Raw genomic sequence first — 21,530 nt, 5'->3', positions numbered from 1 at the left:
CAGCAGTGTTGATTTCATCAACTAAAAACTATGATGAAAAATGTCACCCGTGTGAAGTGAGTGGTGCAAGTCCGTGTGGGGGTCCCCGGGGGATCCCCGGAAGTTCCAGACCCACAGGACCACGGCCAGGGTGCCGGCCCGGTTCCGGCGAGCCGCCCCACGTCCGAAGCGGTAGAGAAATGAGAGATTTACGTTATGTGGGCGTCTCAGGGGGTCCCGGGGAGTCCCCAGGGGGGTCCCCGGAACATCCAGACCCCCAGGAACGTGCCCAGGGGGCTGGCGAGCCGCCCCACATCCGAAACGAAAATGACAGAGTTAACGTGTGGGGGTCCCTCTACTGTACCCTCTACTGTACTGTACTGTCACTGTACTGTACTGGCACACCCGAAATCATCATATATACAGTTAATATGTGCGTGTGTGTTTGTGTGCGTGTTAGGTTGCGCACAAAACAACCATGCTATTTTCGTGCTCATACCCAGGCACCCAGTCACACACATAGCTCCGTAAGGACCACTCAAAAAAACTAGACTATAATGTTAGTTAGGGACCAGTGGAGAAGAGATCCAGTAGAACTAAAAGACAAGTCATTTTATGTTTGGTTGCGCTCCGGATCTACACGCTTCTACGAGCTTGTAGATCCGCTGTTTTCTCCATGCAACCAAGTGTAAAATCTGTCATTACGACGCCATCAAGGCCCACCAAAATACATTTTAGTCAACAAAATCAACTGTAGATAAAATCGTATGATTTTAGTCGACTAAAACTAGACTGAAACTAAAACTTTTTCAGATGACTAAAATAGAGCACCGAAGTCTGACGTCAATATCGGTAGAGGGCGCTAATGCACGATTCATACTCCTATTTTAGAGCCGAATAAAGGTCTGTTCGGCTCTGTAGAGCCTACAATGTGACGTCATTTGAGGTTCGGGGGCGGGGACCGTCCTAAAGTCGGCTCTTCGGTGCTACTGAAAATTTCTGACGAGCCAAAATCATTTCGGCACTACAGCGGTAAAATAGGAGTATGAATCGGCCCTTAGTCCACTGGTTCATGTACTTTATATTTGCATTGTAATCCCCATAGGGGGATTTTAGATCGCCTCATAGAACTGTGTTTGAAAAATAAACAAATCATCCAGTTTCACTCATATGGATATGTAGAATCAACTAACGCTATTGTTAATATTACTGCTGCTGAATTAGTTACATTTTCGCCAGAAACAGCCGAGACAGTTTATTTTTGGACCACAATTCTTATATGAGACGATTTTAAGATGAGCCCATGTTATTCTCCATAGAGAAATGACTTCCGTGAACCAGGGGATGAGCGAGTGACGTCAGGACTTCGGCGCTCTATATAACTCAAAGTAAATTACATTTCAGTTAAAAGAAATGTGCTGTCAAAATCAAGACTGTTCTATAGTCTACTCCAGCCTCCTTTGCTGCCCTGCATCTGCTGGGGATGAGTTCACATGAGGCAACATGTTAAATAATGTATGCCTGAATATGAAATGCAGTATAGGTTGCAGATGATTTTTTTTTTTTGCTGCACTGCCGAAACGATAATAAGATGGCCGGGACAGACAGCAGTAAACGTGCTTTGATGTATCTACTCTGTATAACTGTGTTGATTCAACTCCGAGTGTATACGAATGAAACCACTGGGATCCTCGGTTCCATCCAAAATTAACCTCTTCTGAGGATTTTATTCAGTACATGGTTTGAGGCATGAAGCGACGGCATGAGCACCTAAGCTCACTAATGTTTTGGTCAATGGGAAGAAAAACTAATGAGGGAATCTGAAAAGCCGGGGTGGGGGTTTTGTGCAGCGAAACATTCATTATACCTGCTTTGGCCGATCTTGGGCAGTTTGAAAGTAGATGAAAGCCGAGCAAATTAAAACTTTGTCTTCAAGCGGCCAATTCGAATTGGATGACTCACAACTGAGCTGACTAATCCCCCAGGCTCACAGCGTTTGATTCTACTGATGTGATTACGGGCGGTCGAATGTTTTTAGAAACTTATCCAAGCTGAATTATGTCATTTTCGCCTAATTTGCTGCTTGATCAGTTGCATTTATAGTCACGCACAATGGCCCCTTCAATGGTAAGAGAACAGAGATTCACAGAATCAGAGCTACACCTTCTAACCACTTGCCCACTCATATCAAGACATCAGAGACACATACTGTACTTCCCACAGATTACACACACCCAAAGTGAGTGTGAAACTTAGAGTGGCTACCTTTAAACACATCTTAAATCTGAGGGTTTTTTTGTATACTATTTAAATACTCTTGAGAAAAATGATTCTATTTGCCCCAAAGTGACTGCAAAAGATTGCTTTCTAAAATGTACTGTATATAACGACACAATGTGACATAGCTGTTTACATATTGCTGTACCCCCTCCAACTGTATATACTTTCCCCATTTTCAACTGTTTTTATTATATTGGGGCGACAGTGGCCATGGAGAACCACAAGGTTCCCAGTTCGATCCCGGGCTCCCCTAGAGTTAGTGTTGAAGTCTCCTTGAGCAAGACTCTGAACCCCTAATTGCTCCCGATGTGCAGGTTGGTGTCTTGCATGGTTTCCTCTGCCATCGGTGTATGAATAGAGCACCGAAGTCTGACGTCACTTTCAGTAGAGGGCGCCAATACACAGGTTCATGTATTTTTTTATTTGCAGTGAAATCTCCATAGGGCGATTTTAGGTCGCTTCATATAAGAACTGTGTTTGAAAAATAAACCGACCACCCCGGCCTTTCTGTCAGGGGAGTGGCTGTGCGTCGTTAATGATGTCCATTCATATTTGATACAGCCAGTTTCTGGAGAAAATGGAATTAATGTGGCCGCAAAAGCCTTGAAACTACATATGAAGGCAATGTCGCTGCTAATATACGTCACGCCCAGCTGTCAACACATTGCGTTCCTGAGATTCCTCGTTGACGTAAGCTCCTCTGGTGGTGACTCGACTCGTACTAACCACGAAACATTAAATATCAATAAAATAAAAATAAACGTAATTAACATTCAGTTTCTGTTGTGCGACGGGCAGATGCAGCCACCCGCCTACCCGGAAATGTAGTCTCTGGGTTGTCTCTCGTTTCTAACGCTTATTTTGTTACTCTTTGGGTATATTTGTACATTTCCACCTTCAGTCGATGCTTCATATCCATATGAGTGAAAAGGCCGGGGTGATCAGTTTATTTTTCAAACACAGTTCTTACATGAGGCGATCTAAAATCCCCCTATGAAGATTACAATGCAAATAAAAAGTAGACGAACCTGTGAATTTACGCCCTCTACTGACAGTGACGTCAGGACTTCGGTGCTCTATTGATATCAAAATGTACTTTAAGTTACAAAAGTAGAAAGTAGTCGTCATGCAGAATGTCCCATTTCAAGTTTTCAAATGTATGAACATCTTTTGAAAATTGCCTCGCATCGCGACGCATTGTGATCTTGTAGATCGGCTATTTTCAATTGGACGAAATAGGGCTGAAGTGGAATGAAGTATGTGAAGTATGTTACAAAGTATTAAACTAAAGTTTTCAAATTAATGTAGTGGAGTAAATTTAGTAAAAGTACAAAGTACACATTTGCCTCTGAGATGTAGTGGAGTAAAAGTACTAGAAATTGGAATTACTCAAGTAAAGTACAAATACCTCAATATTGTACAGTAATTGAGTAAATGTACTTAGCTACTTTACACCACTGCCAATGAAGCCCCTTTGAATGGAATTGAATTGAATTGATTCTGATCAGATGGTGATTGTGTTCATTCATTGTGATATTTTGTGCGTTGCAGGCGAATGCAAGTATGACTTCCAGGCGTGGGGAGAGTGTGACCTGGCGACGGGCAAGAAGAACCGCACGGGCGTTCTGAAACGAGCGCTGATGGACGCAACCTGTGCCAACACCGTCACCGCCACCAAACCCTGCGGGAAGGTCCCCAAGACCAAGCTCCAAGGTAGGCTTATATACCCAAATGCTGCGGGAAGGTCCCCATGACCAAGCTCCAAGGTAGGCTCATATACCCAAATGCTGCGGGAAGGTCCCCATGACCAAGCTCCAAGGTAGGCTTATATACCCAAATGCTGCGGGAAGGTCCCCAAGACCAAGCTCCGAGGTCTAGGCTTATAAACCCCAAACCCTGTGGAAAGGAAAGGTCCCCAAGACCAAGCTCCAATACCCCCCGACGCTCTATAATCGGAATAAAAACCGTTAGGAGGAGGCGCGCTCTACTCAGGGGCAGTTTTGGAGTAGTCTCTGTAGCTGCAGGCTGCAGATTCTTGAAGATACGATGAAAAAAAGGGAATATCCACACTCTCTGGAGTATAGTTTCTTATAAACTTCTTTATTTTACCAGACAGTGGCCTTGTGGTTAGAGTGTCCGCCCTGAAACTGGGAGGTCGGGGTTCGATCCCCAGCTGGGTCATACTAAAGACTGTCAAAATGGGACCCATCCCTGCTTGGCACTCAGCTTCAAAAAGGGTTGAATTGGGGGTCAAATCAACTAATCAAATGATTCCCGAGCGCAGTACGGCTGCAGCTCACCGCTCCTTGGCTGCGGCTCACCGCTCTAAGAGATGGGTCAAATGCGGAGAACAAATCTCACTGCAGTAACGTGTGTGACAAATCGTACGACTTTGACTTTTGACTTAAAATAAATACCAAGCTCCAAGGTATACACTTACATACACTGTATAGTCAGCCACCAAACCCTGTGGAAAGGTCCCCAAGAACAAGCTCCAAGGTACACTTATTTCTTTCACTGCCGAAGATATCGTGTCTTTCTAATTCAGGACGGGAACCCCTTTGGGTGTTTTACCTTCATGAGGGGAATCCTTTTGGGGTTCCTGTTGCTACTGTATGTACAGTATATATTAGAATTTTGGAATTCATATTTGAAAGTTTTCTGAAAACGGAGTATTTTGAAGGCATTTTCAGAATCGGCCTTAGTCCTAAATGGGTTAAATCCGTTGATATGGCGTCTTTGATCAATTTATATCAATATGAAACGGTTTTGCTGAAAACCAACTTTTAGCTCTGTCTCGGTTCGGTTGCTAGGCAACGCCTGACTCACCCCCCAGCACCAGGAAACGTGCGCGCACATCCCATAGACTCCCATTTAAAATAAGATCTTCTTTGGCTGTATCTTGGGGGCAAAAAAATGCCACTGTCCGTGGTGATGATCATCCATCATGATTTGATTTTTCACCGCATCGCGATTTAAATATTAACGTCCTCTTCTCTCAGTCTGTGAGGCCGGGAAATCGGATGTAAATAAGTAGTAATCCAGTAATTTCCGTGGCAGAAGCTAAGTACCTCTAATGGCCACTAGGCGGCAGTGAAAGTGCATCAGTGGTGGAAGAAATGCAGACATTTTGTATTTTAGTAAAAGTATCAATACTGCAATGCCATGTAGAAATTCTCTTACAAGTGAAACTCTGGAATTCAAAATTTACTTGAGTAAAAAGTGCAAAAAGTATTAAAATGTATTTAAAGTACCAAAATAGACCATACCCATTATGCAGAAGGTTCCATTTCGAGTTTTCAAATGTATACAAATCTTTTGAAAATAGACCTCTATGCTCACAACAGTCGCATCTGCGATGTGATGTGAGCTTGTATATCAGCTGTTCTCTGCGTGCAGTACTGTTGCGCTTTGAAGTATAAATGTCTCCTAGGGTGCATCTCACTAGCCAACACACAAGACAGATTGAATGGACTGAAACCAGCGCTCCCCAAAACAACAGGTTTGGAGATCTGTTGGGAATTGATTACATGAAACAGTCACCCGTGCGCCCGGTCCCAATGTTTGTAAACAATGTTGGTCTATATGTTTTGTAATAATGATCTAAATCTAATCGGAAATGTAGAAAAGACTGCATTCCCGGCCTGCACACAGCATACGTCACACCCATCCATCACTTGTTGTCTTGACGGAGTGTGAAGTATTTTATTAGATTTAGTTGATTTCAGACCCGGAAGTGTAGTATAAGACTTTTACGTCAGAATTAATTAAATGTTCTCCAGATATGAATGAACATCATTAAACAGTGGTGTTCAACCCAGAGGCGTATATCTACAATAAGGCGAGGGCAGGCGTCCGCCTGTCCAAATCCATTTCTGGCCTGGCCAAAATCCATACAATGAGAAAAAAAGAGAACAAAAACAAGACATGAAAACTATTAGTGGACAGCTGATTGGCCGTCGCGGTAGAGCGCGACCCTCAATCACCCATTGGAATGTAAATGCAAGCCTTTCAGCCTTTGTATACTACTCGTCTGGCAGGTATATCTCTTTGAAAACCTTTAGTGCTACGATTGTGCGCAGGGAGACGACAATTAACACATCTTGCTTGTCCAAAATGTAATTCCTGGAAACGCCACTGGTTCAACCCGTTTCATATCAAGGTCCATTATTTATTCAGCATTTGAGAAAATTGAGCCACTGACCTCAGGTTACCACTGACCACCATCTGATGAGATTTAGCATCGCAGACCCAAAACTTAAGAATGTTTTGTTGTCGTTGGATAAGATTTTACAGGCAAACGTTGATCAAAATAAAGATTCTTCTACATTCTCTCTAAATGTGTAGACTTCTTGTAAATTAAGTAGGCCTAATGTAGATTTGTAACTATAATTTAACTATTGAGAGCGTAAAATGTTACGCTCTCACCCCCCTTATAGATATTTATCTATAAGGGTCCATTTGGTTACCAACTCGCCATCATTTAGCTGGGGACCACCTGGAATCCCCTCAAGGCCCACTGGTGGTCCCCGGACCACTGTCATAAACGATGCAGAGCCACCAGAACATAGTTCTTATATGAGGCGATCTAAGATCCCCCCTATGGGGATTTCAACACAAATAAAAACATTTTTAAATTCAATTTAAAATAACTAACCAGGGATAACAGCGCCCTCTAGCGGCAGTGACGTCAGACTTCAGTCGTCTTCATAACATTGAAACACACCCAACAAGGTCATGTAAGATGTGGTGGTCTAGTGTTTATTGCAGCAACACGGTTACAGGGAATGTTAACTTAGTTGGCTTAATTAATTGTAGCTCTTGGGGATATGAAATCTCGGAAGCCAATAATCTAATGCAGGGCATGTTTGTGAGCTTCTATACTTGAAATGCTAGACTAGATTTTGAAGACATTATATTTTAATACATATTGCTGCATTTGCTGAGATAAAGAGACAGCAGGCTGTGAAAGCCTTTTTAAATTTACCAGGGCTGTGAACATTATGGAAATCTGAACTACTAGATTTCCATAAGAAAGACAAAGAACAGCGAGGGAACATAATTTGCCCAGTTGGATTAAATATGACATAGACATTATGAAATTAAATGAGCCATTGGGTGTCCCTGACGTTATAAATTGCATGACAGCAACAATACATTAAGTCATTCTTCTCAGTTAATCTTTGCTATACCCTTATTGTCCTTGGATTGTCCCGTGACATTGGCTCCTATACGGTATGAAGGCCTACTTTACAGTAACTTAGGACTGTTGTACAGGAAAGAGTAGAATGCATTGATATATATATATATATATATATATATATATATATATATATAAATGTATCCTTTAAATTATTTAACCAATTTAGACTTGAGGATGATTCTACAAATTTCTTTTAAATACTGACAGTCCCATGTTTCTATGTCAGTGGTTGTCAGTGGTTCTCAAACATGTCAAGGAGCCCCAAAAATGATATGGAATTGGCCGCCGACCCCCATCTGAAAATCTGTAGTTCCAGAGACCCCCCCCCCCAGAAGCAAATATTTGAGTTAAACGTATTTGCCAACCCTGTCTCGCCTTCATATTGTATCCCCTATAGGCTGCAGTGGAAATAATCCTACATGGCTCCTCGGGTTAACTCACTATTCAGCAGTAAATGCAAGTCAAACTCCCTCAGTCATGCCTAACACCCAGAATTCAGTGGGTTGTTGTTCTGGCTTTTCTCTGATAGGTCATGAAAACACCTGAGGTAAGATCTGAATAGGTTGACAGGTTGTAGATATTAAAGAACGAATGGCTCCTCAGTGTGGTGTGCAGCATATAGTATTTGTTTTTGTCTGCTATTTATCTGCAACCACAGTGAGCGCAGTGCTCAAATACGGAGGGAGGGCGAGGTGAATTTACCGGCCCATGGGTCGGCCGGTAAATTCACCTCGCTCCTTCTGCAAATACGACCGTGCTATTCAAATTCAGTTCCAATCCAGACGGATGCCAAACTCCTTAGAAACGAGAGCCTCCCCTTGAGTCTTCCCTCTTGGATATTGAACTGGACAGCCCATCATTAATGCATGGTGACCGGGTGTTTCTTAAGTAGGAGCATTAAGCTACCTTTTTTATTTCTCTGAAGTTAACAGCTGCTACTCAGCGAAGGCGTATGTCGGTTATAACTGAAATGGGAGGCACTTTAGTTAACATCTAATATAGTAACAAGAATGACACGTGTATCATTAACTGCCAGGTGAAACAATCGCTCTCCGTGGTGTATCTGTCCCCCCGTTTTTTTTCTCCCCCTATTATGTTTTGTTATTATTTTTTTTTACGTGTATGTTTCTCTGTGACAACCTCACGGCCGTTGTTTGCGTTCGTTTCCAACGTGCTTTTGTTGGTTCAGCTCCAGTTAGCTCATAACATTAACAACAGTGAGACCCGATGAGGCGAGGTTAGCCTGGCTCCAAACAGTCTTTGTCTAGAGACGGACGTAGTTTAGAATCATGCATTGCAGAGTCTGGGTGAACAATTGCCACGTTGCGGCCTTTCAGGGCTTAGGAGGGACTCCCATTGGCTTAGGCGCCGTTTCAGAGTATGCGTTCAGACTTGCGCCAGCCAATCAGGCCTAGGTCCTCAAAGCCAACCTGGCAAAAATACATCCAAATCTAGATTATTAGTTTATGCATCTGTATTCTTATTCTGTATAGATGTGAAGCCTGGCTCCAAACAGTACTACACTAAGAGTATGGGGAAAAATATATATATGGTATACATAAACAGTTGGGCTGCTTGCAGTTGTTGTCTGGTCAGTCTAAAGTGGTTCAGGTTAGTTTTTAGAGTCTTGCTCAACTTTTTTTTATGTGCTTTTTATGTTCTAGTTGAGTGTCAAGGATAACACCCAACAATTCGAATTCACTGACTTTTTCCTCTTGATCTTAGCTCATTATTTTCTCTCCTTTTTTGAAAAGTCTTTTTTTTTTATTAAGAGTTAGGTGATTCATTGGGTTAGGTGAGTCATTGGGACACACACATCCTCCATTTCCATTAATGGACCACTTCACCACTTTTCAACCTACCTTAATATAATTGGTCGGACCAATTATATTAAAAAATGGTGGCATTTTTTCATGAACATTAGTGAGGACCAATTTGGTCCTCACTAATCGACCGGGTCGGCCGGTCGGCCTATGGGTTGGCCGGTAAATTAGTGAGGACCAATTTGGTCCTCACTAATGTTCATGATAAAATCCCATGAGTCTGTGTCTCATGGGAGGGCTGTGGGCAGTTCAGAAACCCGTCCACCAGTGACATCATCGATGGGGAATCCAACTAATCGAAAATGCTGGCTTTCTATTCTAATCTAATCTAAATATATAAAATCATGTTAAAAAATGATTAGTAGAATAAGTAGATCAGCTATTTTCAAATGGCCGAAATGTATATATAGGGCTGCAGTAATGCATGTTTTGTAATAGTAATACAAATCTACAAAGTAACTAGTAACTAAAGTTTTCAAATAAATGTAGTGGAGTAAAAGTACAATATTTGCCTCTGAGGTGTAGTGGAGTAGAAGTAAAAGTGGAAATACTCAAGTAAAGTACCTCAAAACAGTACTTAAGTACAGTACTTGAGTACGTGCACTTAGTTACTTTCCAGCAGTGGAAACGGGGAGAGCGTGACAGTGTCCATGATGATTAAGGGAGACGGTGCAGGAAAGAGAGAGCGGCTAGCACAGAAAGGTGTTATTTCCCACGTCTGTCAGCTAGGGGATAAGCTTTGGGAACAGGAGGAAGGGTTAATGCGGGAAAGAAATAGAGGTTGATGGGGTCCTGTGGTAAGGTGGGAGGGCTGGGGGCTTAGGTCGGTACGGGGTAAGATGGGGTGTTGTGATGGGAATTGTGGATGCCTTGTGTCCCTTGTGTGTGTGTGTGTGTGTGTGTGTGCGTAGTGTGCACACACGTGTGCATACATGAAAAGCAGTGGTGGAAAGTAACTAAGTAACTGGTGTGTGATGTGCATACATGAAAAGCCTAGGGGGAGGCCACGTGAAAGGAAAATGTTCCAAATGCATGAATTCTAAACAGCCACCTGGGGTCTTGGAGATAGCACACACACACACACACCTGCCGCAGGTAGGATGCTGTGAAGGAGCATCTGTCATTTACAGATTCTACAGGAGACAATGCTTATAAGAGGAGCCTGGGGAGCCAGATCCGGGCCCGGGTTCAGAGCAGAGCGCCATGCCTTTGCTGTCTGAAACCCTGATGAAACAAGGGCCCGGCAGACTGAAAGAGAGACGAGGCGAAAGAATAAAGAGTGACAGAGATGAAACATTATGAATACCTGTAGAAGAAACCTCCCCCCCGTCCATCCCTCGGCTGCATGAATGAATGATCTTTCTTGACCCAGCAGCGTACCGTGTTGTTGGGATGTAACTCCCCTGTTTTTGCAGGGCGGAAAAACAAAAGGCTTTGTGGGGAATAAATCTAGCATCTCTGAATTGGTTCAGCGCGGTTATACAGTGCTAGCTTCTTGTCCCCCAAGGAAAGGCGTCGGCTTACTGCGCTATTCTGCTCTCTGAATGCAAAGGGAGAGCATTCAGAGCCAGGCACGCTATTATTGCACTGGGGTAGCTTCTCGACATCTGGGCTGAGAGAAAGGCTGTGTTGGTCTGATTACGAGCCTGTCGGAGACAGCGGGGCAAAGTGTAGGGGGAGAGGGAGAGGAGCGATGTGCCAATGCAGCGGAACGCGCTGTAGCATGGTGCGCTAACACAGAGAACAGGCTCTCTTCCAATCTCTCTCCCCAAGGGAAGGGAGAAGAAATAATATGCTGACGAAAAAACATCAGGCAGGATAATTAAATAAATACATAAAAACATTCCAACAATTGAAAGCAAGCAAATTGAACGGCAATTTCCGCGTTTGCATGCATGCATGGCGGTCTTTCTTGCTCGCATGTCAAAATCTTGCAACTGGGGTGACGAGAGGACGTTTCCAACTTTCCGTTTCGTTTTTGAATGTTTAAAATTGAATTGACAAAGCTTAACTTGTAGCTTTCCATCGCCTGCCTGCATGCCTTTGGTTTGCCATATTTATATTAATGGTGTCGGGTGGAAACCTTGCATGTCTAAACCATCACTGTTACTTTTCAGGGAATGGAGAAATTGCATGTGTTCCAATGGATCCAATGTAGTTATTATTTAGTCACAAGCTCTGGTTAATACTTTCACACAGGGGCAGGGGTAGAGTTGCCGGATGGTAACCGCAAGGTTGCCAGTTCGAACCCAGGCTCCCCCAGAGTTAGTATCGAAGTGTCCTTGAGCAAGACACTGAACCCCTAATTGCTCCTGATGTGCAGGTTGGTGCCTTGCATGGTTTCCTCTGGCATCAGTGTATGAATGTGTGTGTGAATGTAATGTACAATCGCCTTGGATAAAGGCACTATTATAAATGCACCATTTACCATTTACCACTTATATGTTCCAATATGTTCCGAAGATAGCTCACAGTTTTAGCGCTCCTTCAGCAGCCTTGTTGCTTCTAAAATGTAGCACTTTTGCGGCGATAGTTAAGTCTTCACTTTTTCCTCGACACTCTTGTACACTCGACACTCTTGTACGAGTCAAAGAAAAAAAAAGTTGCAATATGGAAATATGAGGTTTCTGCCAGACACTCACAATATGCAATCAGTGTCTGATTGTCTGTATACCTGTATGTATGTTGCTGTAATTGCTTCGTTAATGTGCATATGGGTCGCCAAAGCAATCTCACCTCATTGATATTGCATTTTTCCAGCTTTAAATAACAGTGAGAGATGCACGTCCCATTTTCTATTTACTTCTTTCTTTGACTCGTTTTAGGTGCAGACTATTCAGACTGAAGTTTGCGAGACTCTAAACAACACAATCAACCATAATGATGTGGCATTATCCAGGTGCAGACGTGGCTAGACACACTGATTGATTACAGTGTTGTTTTTGCAGTTTAGTTTTAGTCATTGTCTTTTGAATAGTTTTCATTTAGTTTTAGTCACATTTTAGTCACCTGGAATGTTTTAGTATTAGTCTAGTTTTAGTCGACTAAATGTCATGAGATTTTAAGTCGACTTTCAATCTATGGTTGATTTAGTCAACTAAAATGTATTTTGGCGGGCCTTGATGCCGTCGTAATGGCTGATTTTACACCGATCTACAAGCTCGAGCTTGTAGATCGGCTATTTTCAGCATGCAACCAAGTGTAAAATGACTTATACTGGATGTCCACTAGTCCCTTAATTCCCTTCCTAACATTTTAGTCTAGTTTTTATTTCTTGACGAAATTGTTGATCTATTTAGTCTTAGTTTAGTCATCATAGCTTAGTTTTCGTTTCGTTTCTGTTTAGTTTTTGTCAGTGAAAAAAGGTTAGGACCATTTTTCGTCTTAGTTTTAGTCGACGAAATCAACACTGGTTGATTAGCCAGCCCACTCGCGCCTCTTTCAGTCAGATGCCCACCGAACACGCCGTGTCGTCTCTTGAAATAGCCTGCCAGAGCAGAATGCACTGAGCTACTGAAGACGCTTTGAGATTAATTACCCCTATCTATCTGCTTTAGCTCCCTACCTCCCTTCGTCTCCATCAAGCGCCTAAATAAGAGACAGGGGAGCATATCTCTGCTGTCCGGAGGAAACCTCATAAGTCCAAAATGTTCATTTTTCAGGAAATGAAAAATATACGTTTTTAAGGAAATTAATAAAACCTTATATTTTTTCAACGATGCAATACTGCCTCATCAAAGTTGGTGACTTTAGATATTATGAGAAGGAGAGAGGTGGTGGAGTTATCCGTTTTAGCGGACAGTTTGAGGGTCCAATGGAGTTAAGAGGTTTTTTTCCAATGCATTTTTTACTACTTTCCATTGGTTCAATATTTTCGAAACAACACACAGACGTAAAGGGGTTCAATAGCACTGATTTATGGAATAAAATCAAAAACCTAAAAGATGGAGTTATGAGGTTTCCTCCGGACAGCAACGATTCATGGGAGAGTAGCCATGTATGCTTACAGACGGAACAGGCATTATTGAGGAACAGTGTGATGGAGTACATTTGAAGCATGCATACACAGACACGACCACAGTGGTGGAAAGTAATTTACTTGAAGAGCCACTTCACCCCTTTTGCAATCTCATTTTAATGATGTTTATAGGACACTAGAAACACTTTCCTGGGGGGTTTTATGTGCGTAATTGTGTTTTTTTAGATATTTTAGTCATGATATGGCCAACATTTGTCCTGAAAATGTGGTCTCACTTCCTTACTACTTCCTTACTACTTGTGTACTTTCATTCAAGTGCATTTTGAAATCTGGCCTTTTACTAGTATTTCTACATTGCAGTGTTGATACTTTTACTTAAGTAAAACGTGCGTACTTGAGTACTTCTTCCACCACTGGACACGACTCGGACAGGCCAAGGCAGAGAGGGAGACAAAGGCAGTCGCACGACACACACACACACACACACACACACACACACACAAACACGTACAGACAAATGGACCCACATAATCTGAGGGTCCGTCTGACAGACTGACAGTCCACCAAAACTGATGGATGGTGGCCAGCTGTGCGCGTCCTCCCTTCCTGTTCAATCGAGTGGCGAAGTCACAGAGCAGAAAAACAGCGACTGTGGCTTCTGCCATGATGGCAGCGGAGGCACCATAATCCACTCTGGTAGAAAGATGATAAAGCATTTTTTTTCCTAGCGACTGTTCACACTGAGCCATCAAATCAACCCCCTCTGGCCAGTAGCTGCAGGCTTCACTCATCAAAAGCAGTGCAGGGCGGGCGGGACTGCGGTTTGGTGATTGCCTTCTAAAAGCTCTGTAACCTGCACTCTAGGGGTGCAGAAAACACATGTTCAATTATCATAAGCTCATAAGCATAAGGCGAGGAGGGGAACAAAGCTTGTTATACACTACTGGGATGAGGTTTTGTAAAACATTATTTCTTGCTGGCACAGTCGTTTTCAAGTTTCAAGTACGGCAAAGCGGGTGAATTGTAACCCACGGCACATCGGGGGGCTGGAGGCCGAGCGACCATCGGAGGAATTGAAAGGTTCCCTGGTTGTGATCCCCGCGGCTCCCACCTTGCTTCGTGTCGATGTGTCCTTGAGTAAGACACAGAACCCCTAACTGCTCCCGACGAACGGGTTGGAGTCTTTCGGGTTTGCCTCCGCTGTTGGTGTGGGAAATTGAATGTCATGCACATTGTGGATAAAGGCGCTATTAAATGCATTTACCATTTTCTTGCAGACTCAAAGAAGCAAAAGAAGGAGGGAAAGAAGCGAGATCGCACCCCGATGGACTAATGGTTTTGTCGCCATGCAGGGAGGAAGCAGAAGGACGAGGGAGACGAGGCGCACAGTACCATTGTCTAGTTCCAACATGGCTCCTCTCCGTTACTGTCCTGTAGGTTGACAGTAGGCGCCTACAGTATAGCATCGACAGACCAGCGGGAATACAAGAAAACAACCTGTAGAAATGATGTGTTGTTTTTACTTTTTCCTAGTTCACGATAAGAAGCAACACTTTTGTTGTGACAATAGGTACACGTAATAATAATCAGTTGTATGAATAATGTATATGAAAAATGTGTTTACTAAAATGATCCTTTTACCTATATAGCCATTTTTATTTCTAGGACTGTTTTCATAAAGAGCAAATTGGGGTAGGATTTGTATTGCCATGGCGTCGTAGGCTAACTGCAATTTGGAAAAGTCTTCGGTGCATGTCCCTTTTTAATGAAGCCACTGGTTAAAAGTAACAGAAAGCTCCAAACAACTCCCAAGTTAATTAGAGTGAAAAGTTTCACTCAAGACCCTTTGGAAACTGTTGAGGTTTAGCGGGGTGCATTTTCTTTTCAAGCCGGAACAATGATTAATTTCATGATCAGTTCCATTTTTCTTATAGTATGAGAAACAAGATAGTTCTGTACTCCTTCCAGGAGACTGCATAATGTAGCTACTGTACATGTGTTCAAAACTGTAATATTTTTTTCAAGTGTGTATCTCCCTGTGCTGCTTCACTGTACCTCAGTTTATATCCAGTCTAGGTTTTTACCTCTGTATAAAATGAATGTCCTGCCATTGTAGTCCTCAACTGTAATTAACATTCCCTGTTTTCTATTACCACCCCCAGCCACCCTCCCCTCCCGCCACCCCCCCAACAAATAAAGGTAGAAAAGATGGTCAAGGCATTGCTTATTTACTTCTTGTGTAGCACATAATGCAAATAATCCAACGTTTTCAAACACATCGCATAGATTTTTATTTGTAAGTTCTTTCCAAAAGTATTTATGGCACAATGTATCCACTCATGTAATTCATTTTACAGTGTCATAGCAGGTGGCCAGTGATCGATCTTTATACTGTCTCGTTTCCTCGTCCAGAACAAATAGTCAATCATAATGCATCAAACGAAAAGAAAAGAAAAGGGGAAAAAAGATATCAATAACATTGTCACTGTACATGGGAAGGACGTATCATAGTAGGGGGAGGGGCAAAGACGGGGATTCTGAAGGGGAACATTCAGATAGTAGGCATTAAACACACATATGTACATTTCAACTGTACCGCATCCAAATTACATATAATTTATGTCCTATAGATATTTATATATACACAATGCAAACAATAGACCGTTAAAATACGTTTTCTTTTTTTTCCCTCTCTCTCTCTCTCTCTCTATTGCATGAGGAGCCACAATAAAGCTACTGTGAATCAATACACATTAATGAACCTCTACATACTTAAGCAACTGAAAGATGAACTTGACATTTATTTGCAGCAGGCTATTGATATTTAATTTTAGTTGCACCTGTTCCTTTTCCTGTGAAGTCCAATGTGGGTTCAAACTGACTCAAACCTCCTCCACACGTCGTTTGTTCCACAGCACCCATTGTTCCCGAGATGTTAGATTGCAGGAGTTATAAAGGCTAGTCGGAGAGACGGCTGGCCTCCAGCTTCCTCTCAACGTGAGTCTCTCGTCCCTTGTAGTTAGCGGTAGAAACCGTATCGAAGAAAGAAAAAAAAACCCAATTCTCACCTCAGGGCCACACACTGTATAGCTTTAGCCCCCCCTCCCCCGTCTCCAGATATCCAGGTTTTGCTTTTTCAAAGTTTTTACACGTTTCAGTTTGAAAATTCCACACAATAGTTTGAGAATGTAAAAGTGAAGAGCTTGTAATCCAGTCATAAAATGTACAAGGCAGTGCACCATTTCTTAACAATACATGCCCCTGCCCCCTGGACATACAATATAATTTATATCTTATACTTTCATAATCAGGTTCATCTCGACTCGCAAACACTTTCACAGTCCATAGCTTCGTGTCCACACGTCCTTAATAACTGCATCTCATTACAAATGAGCGTTTCTGGCGCCATCGTTAGACATCTTCTGATTTGCAATATTACATTTTTTATATATTTTTTACAACAACAAAATAAACGGCTTTATAAAACGTGATATAAAATGTACAGGATAATGATCGTATACTATTTACACGCGTGTGAAGGTATTGGGATGATTTGTCCCACTGTGTGTACCTTTATTATCACACAATACTGTGCCTATAAGAGTGTCTTTGGAAGCCTTCTGCTTTTGAAAGACTAGTAAGGAAGGGAATAATAGACGGATAGACAATCACACTGTGTGCCTCCTATCCCTGATGTGTGCTTTGTGTTTAGATGTATTAGCGGCCCATCAGATGCCTTCATGCTGTGGTGGCCTCGTAAAACCATAAAGCAAAGCATACTCACGCTGCTGTCTCTCACACACACTCACACACACACACACACACACATACACACACACACACACACACACACACACTTGATGCCATTATTTTCACAATGGAACATAATGGCAAACAGTGTGTGTGCAGTGTACAGTGTACAGTTTCGCTCTCATCATGAGTAGACAAGCATGTGCATGCATGCACACACACACACACACACACACACACACACACACACACACACGCACACACACATACACACACACTCTCACACACACACACACACACACACAGAACCCAAAGATGCTATGCCTCCAACATAGTAGTTTTCATGAAATTACTTGAAAGGTTTTAAAATTAGACGTTTAAGATTGTTCAGTCCGTTCGTGGTAGGAGCTTAAAAATTATACTTTGTACAACAAGGTTAAAAGATAAAATTAGTGACGAATATTTTGTGCTTTTCAACATGCGTTACACTGAAGCCAGTATACGCTTCATTTGCTGCACCGGCTATACACCCTTCAGCGCAGGTACAACGCAATTCACGTTCTTGTTCTCAATAAGGCACTTCAAATTGCTTCATACAATCTGCCGATATATTTTCCAACAACACAGACAAAGCCATGGAGGCGCGGTTAGCATTAAAGCGACACTTCACCCTTTTTGCATGGACACCCCTTAGAGTATATATGAATAGAGACGGCACCCGGAGGAAACCCTGAGGCGAAATGGACAGGGTGGCTGAATTTGGTATTGCAGTTTGGACCCAAACACATGAACACTATCATTGCGCACGTGAACGCGTGCAATGATAGTCAACGGCCAGCGCGTTCATGTGTTTGGGTCCAATCCATCCCAGAATGCACTCTGTTCCTACCCGAGTGAAATCGCCTCATGCGCTTTTGAGCAACTTAATGCAAGTGGATGGGAGGAGAACTCTGGTGCCGTCTATTCATATATACTCTAAGGGACACCCAGTGTCCATGATGGACACTAGACTCACTTAATTCCTGGACATGTTGTCTCTGTAAGACAGCCCTCCCCCTATCCACAAGGAGGAGCAGTGCACCAAAGCATTATGGGAATTGTAGTCCAGGAAGGAAGTGAGCCCAGTGTCCTGCTAAAATCAAAAATATCTAAAACCACATATTACCCACAAAGACCCCAGGAAAGTGTTCTAAATCTTCTAAATGTCATTAACATATTTTTTGGCAAAAAGGGTGAAATGTCCCTTTCAAAGTAGCATAGTCAACCGGTGTATGTATCATTTTATCGTAACTCACAAACGCCCATGCTACCTTAAAGCCCCTCGAAACACTAACCTTCTCAAATGTATACATTATTACAGCTGTCATTTACCAATGCCACTACATGGCTGCTACAACTGCAAAATTACACCCAACTACAGACATGGCAGATTACCCTCTTTTCAGCGAGAATTCCTAAATCGGTAATCGCAAATATACTTTGCGTGTCCTATGTTCTCCATAAAAGGAGTTTAGCCCTTTGACATAAGCCGTGTGAAGAGGAGCCCAGATGGCTCATATACGGCACATTATGATCTGGTGATTTCCACAGAGACGTTGGGTGTTTATGTGTTGCCAGAGGCGGATGAACCATAGAATATGTGGATGTATCCGAGTCACGTACAGAGCGACACACAGATGCATAGAATGAAAATTCACACACACACACACACACACACACACACGCAACACTGAAAACTGAAACATAACCCACACTACAGGCGAGTACACAGAAGTGTTTATATTAACGCTGTGAGTTTCACAGGGAGACAGTGAAGTTGCCGGAGCGGCCCTTGGCTGAACCGCCTGGAAGGACTGTGACTTCTCCAAATGCACGCACGCACTCAGGCACACACACGCACACACACGCACATACACATACCCATGTCTCCCTTTTGCCACCATGACTACAAAGGCAAGCTTATCAGAGTTGGACAAAGTGGACACCTTGGGGCTTATCTGCCTGCCTCCAAATGTGTGTGCATGACAGCCATTCCCTTTGACACTGTCAATGAGCAGTCAGCACTGTCTCATTCACTCATGAACCCAGTGCCCATCTCTCTCCCTCTCCCTCTCTCTCTCTCTGACGCACGCACGCACACACACACACACACACACACCAGCACAATTCACTCTGCATCACAAAAATGTGGTCCTTTTTGTCATGTGCTCAACTAACAGTCAAGAAGAGCAGGAGAGGGTGAAGCGGTGCGTGAGTTCTGCTGGTGGATGGCGGGAAGGTTGCCTCGCTTCACCGCAAGGCAACCTGCGGTGACGCAGTGGGCCAGGCAACGCGCCATCATTCGTCTTTACGTCAGCCGGCTGTAATAAAAGCCGGACCCCCGCCCCGTTACCACCAGTTGTGTTGGAGGCCACTTAATACCCCCGCCGGTATCACTCACACGACAAGCTCAGCCCGAGATTAATCAGATGTTCCACAAGCCTCTTACCCACAAACTGAGTGAGTGTGACAGATGACACGCAGGCATGGCGCCCACTTATCAACGTGACGGATAGCCTCCGCACTAAACCTGGATGGATGCCTCTGCTTCCTGACCACAGCATGGGGTCAGCCCGCGGGCTACCGCTGCACTGTGGGTGGGGTGTGGCTGGCCAGCTTGTTCAGCAACACTTTTAGGGCCCTATTTCCGTCAGTCCCTTATCTCTAAACTTCTTTGCCATGGGGGGGGGGGGGGGGACTATGCACAAAAAGGAATTTCACCCACCTTTTTACTTGTAAAACTGTGATGTGACAATAAAGATGATTCTATTTTGGAAATCATTTTAAAATTGTTCAACTAGCCGATCTCGACACCTTGTGAGCTTGTAGATTGGCTATTTGAACTATTCAAAAATGCTTTTCAAAATAGTAAAAATCACACCCGTGTGAAGTGAGGGGTGCGCTAATCATCGTACATCATCATCAAGAATGGTGGTCCCTTATTGGCCAAGGGTTCCCACCGACATACACAGCCAATGTGGCTGTTTGTTCAGACAACACAAAGCCCCCCAAAAAAAAATAATAATAAAAAAAACAGTCAAAGAAGGTTAGGGTCTATTTGTATATATATTGTATATTCTGACAGTAAATATACTTGTCCCACTTAGCCCCAGAAGTGATGAATGAATAGAGTCAATGGAGGCAAACACAGTACAGCACATCATCACGTTCACACACAGTACAAACAGTGGTGAAATAACAAAGGAGTTTAGAGTAACAGGCTCAGGCGCAAGGATGAGGGATACAAAGTGGGACATGAAAGGGCCGTGAAAGCACACGTTGAGAGCGTGTAATGTGGCCACATCTTTGATCTCAAACGTAATGTAGGTGTTCCACTTCCATAATCCCATAATCTGATCAGGCTCGTGTGGAGTTTTCATTACAGGTTCCATCTCAGATCTCTCTTTAACGAGAGTGCCTCGAGGATCTGTTCGGTGTAGGCCTATATAATCCTCTGTAACCCCCCCCCCCCACACACACACACACACACACACACACACACACACACACACACACACACACACACACATACACACACCATGGAAGAAAACCTAACAAATGGTGCCCAAGTGGTGAGCATACAATTACATGTTCAGGGGAGAATAGAGATTGTGACCATGCATCACCTTTCCAACCGGGACACGCCCCCCCTCATCTAGACTGAGTGGCGAAACATTGAGCAGCATGGAGTGTTGGAGTTTGGAAGCGCTCGTTGGAAATCACTCAGCGGTCCTGCGTACCAGCTGTTTCTAAAATGCACATAATGCAGGACGCAAGCAGAACGTTGCGGTATTTGAAAATGAGCGCTTCCAAACTCTTGACGCTGAAAAATAATCACCTAGCTGCACGGAATATCTTAAAGTAGCTCATAAGATGTCTACGGTGGACTTTTTTTTTTAACAAAAACTTGATGAGTGAGTTTAATCAATGCCATTTAATACATTCAGATTGTTTGGATGTATGGGCTGTGAAGGCCAGAAAGTAGGTTTTTTTTGCCACTCAGTAGGTGTTCCCACATAACTTACGGGTACGATGTACGATGTCACGCGCATATCTAAACCACCCTCTCTACTGTCTTTCAAGATGAAGATACTCACCGTTCACAATCACTATACTGCATCAATACACCTGCGTTTACAAGCGCCCTCCCCCACTTCCTACTGTCTCATCATGCCCAATTTATACTTTGTTGATTAGCCTATAGTCTTAACGCTTAACCTAGCTACATATACAATGCTTGCTGAATAAAGCTGATCATGTAGATTAATTGGCTATATTTTGAACTATGGTAAGTATAAATCTAGGCCATAGTCTCTTGCGCTCTCCATCCCCACTCACTGCAATCCCACAGGGGGAGATTTAAGCCCCCCACCCCGAGTCTCGTCAATCTGCGGATCCCTCACTTCTCTCTACATTCCATTCACGTCAATAAATCCTTTAAAGCGTCAGAAGAGGAGTGGTGTTCTACTGGTGAATG

The 21,530-nt window shown here is 43.2% G+C and overlaps 1 protein-coding gene across 4 annotated transcripts in view; it reads left to right on the top strand.

Annotated features, from left to right (window-relative positions):
* Positions 1-15,475, top strand: part of ptn (pleiotrophin) — an 85,451-nt gene extending 69,976 nt beyond the window's left edge. For all 4 annotated transcript variants that reach the window (XM_079494103.1, XM_079494104.1, XM_079494102.1 and 1 more), the window contains 2 exons: positions 3,811-3,972; positions 14,542-15,475. In XM_079494103.1, the coding sequence (XP_079350229.1) occupies positions 3,811-3,972; positions 14,542-14,597 (218 nt within the window). In that variant the 3' untranslated portion in view covers positions 14,598-15,475. The remainder of the gene's footprint in view (positions 1-3,810; positions 3,973-14,541) is intronic.
* The last annotated feature ends 6,055 nt before the right edge of the window (positions 15,476-21,530 follow it).

This window comes from Electrona antarctica (assembly GCF_951216825.1).
Source record: "Electrona antarctica genome assembly, chromosome: 23".
NCBI classification, from domain to species: domain Eukaryota; kingdom Metazoa; phylum Chordata; class Actinopteri; order Myctophiformes; family Myctophidae; genus Electrona; species Electrona antarctica.
Note: the sequence above shows the minus strand (reverse complement) of the source record. Positions and strands in the feature narration are given on the sequence as shown.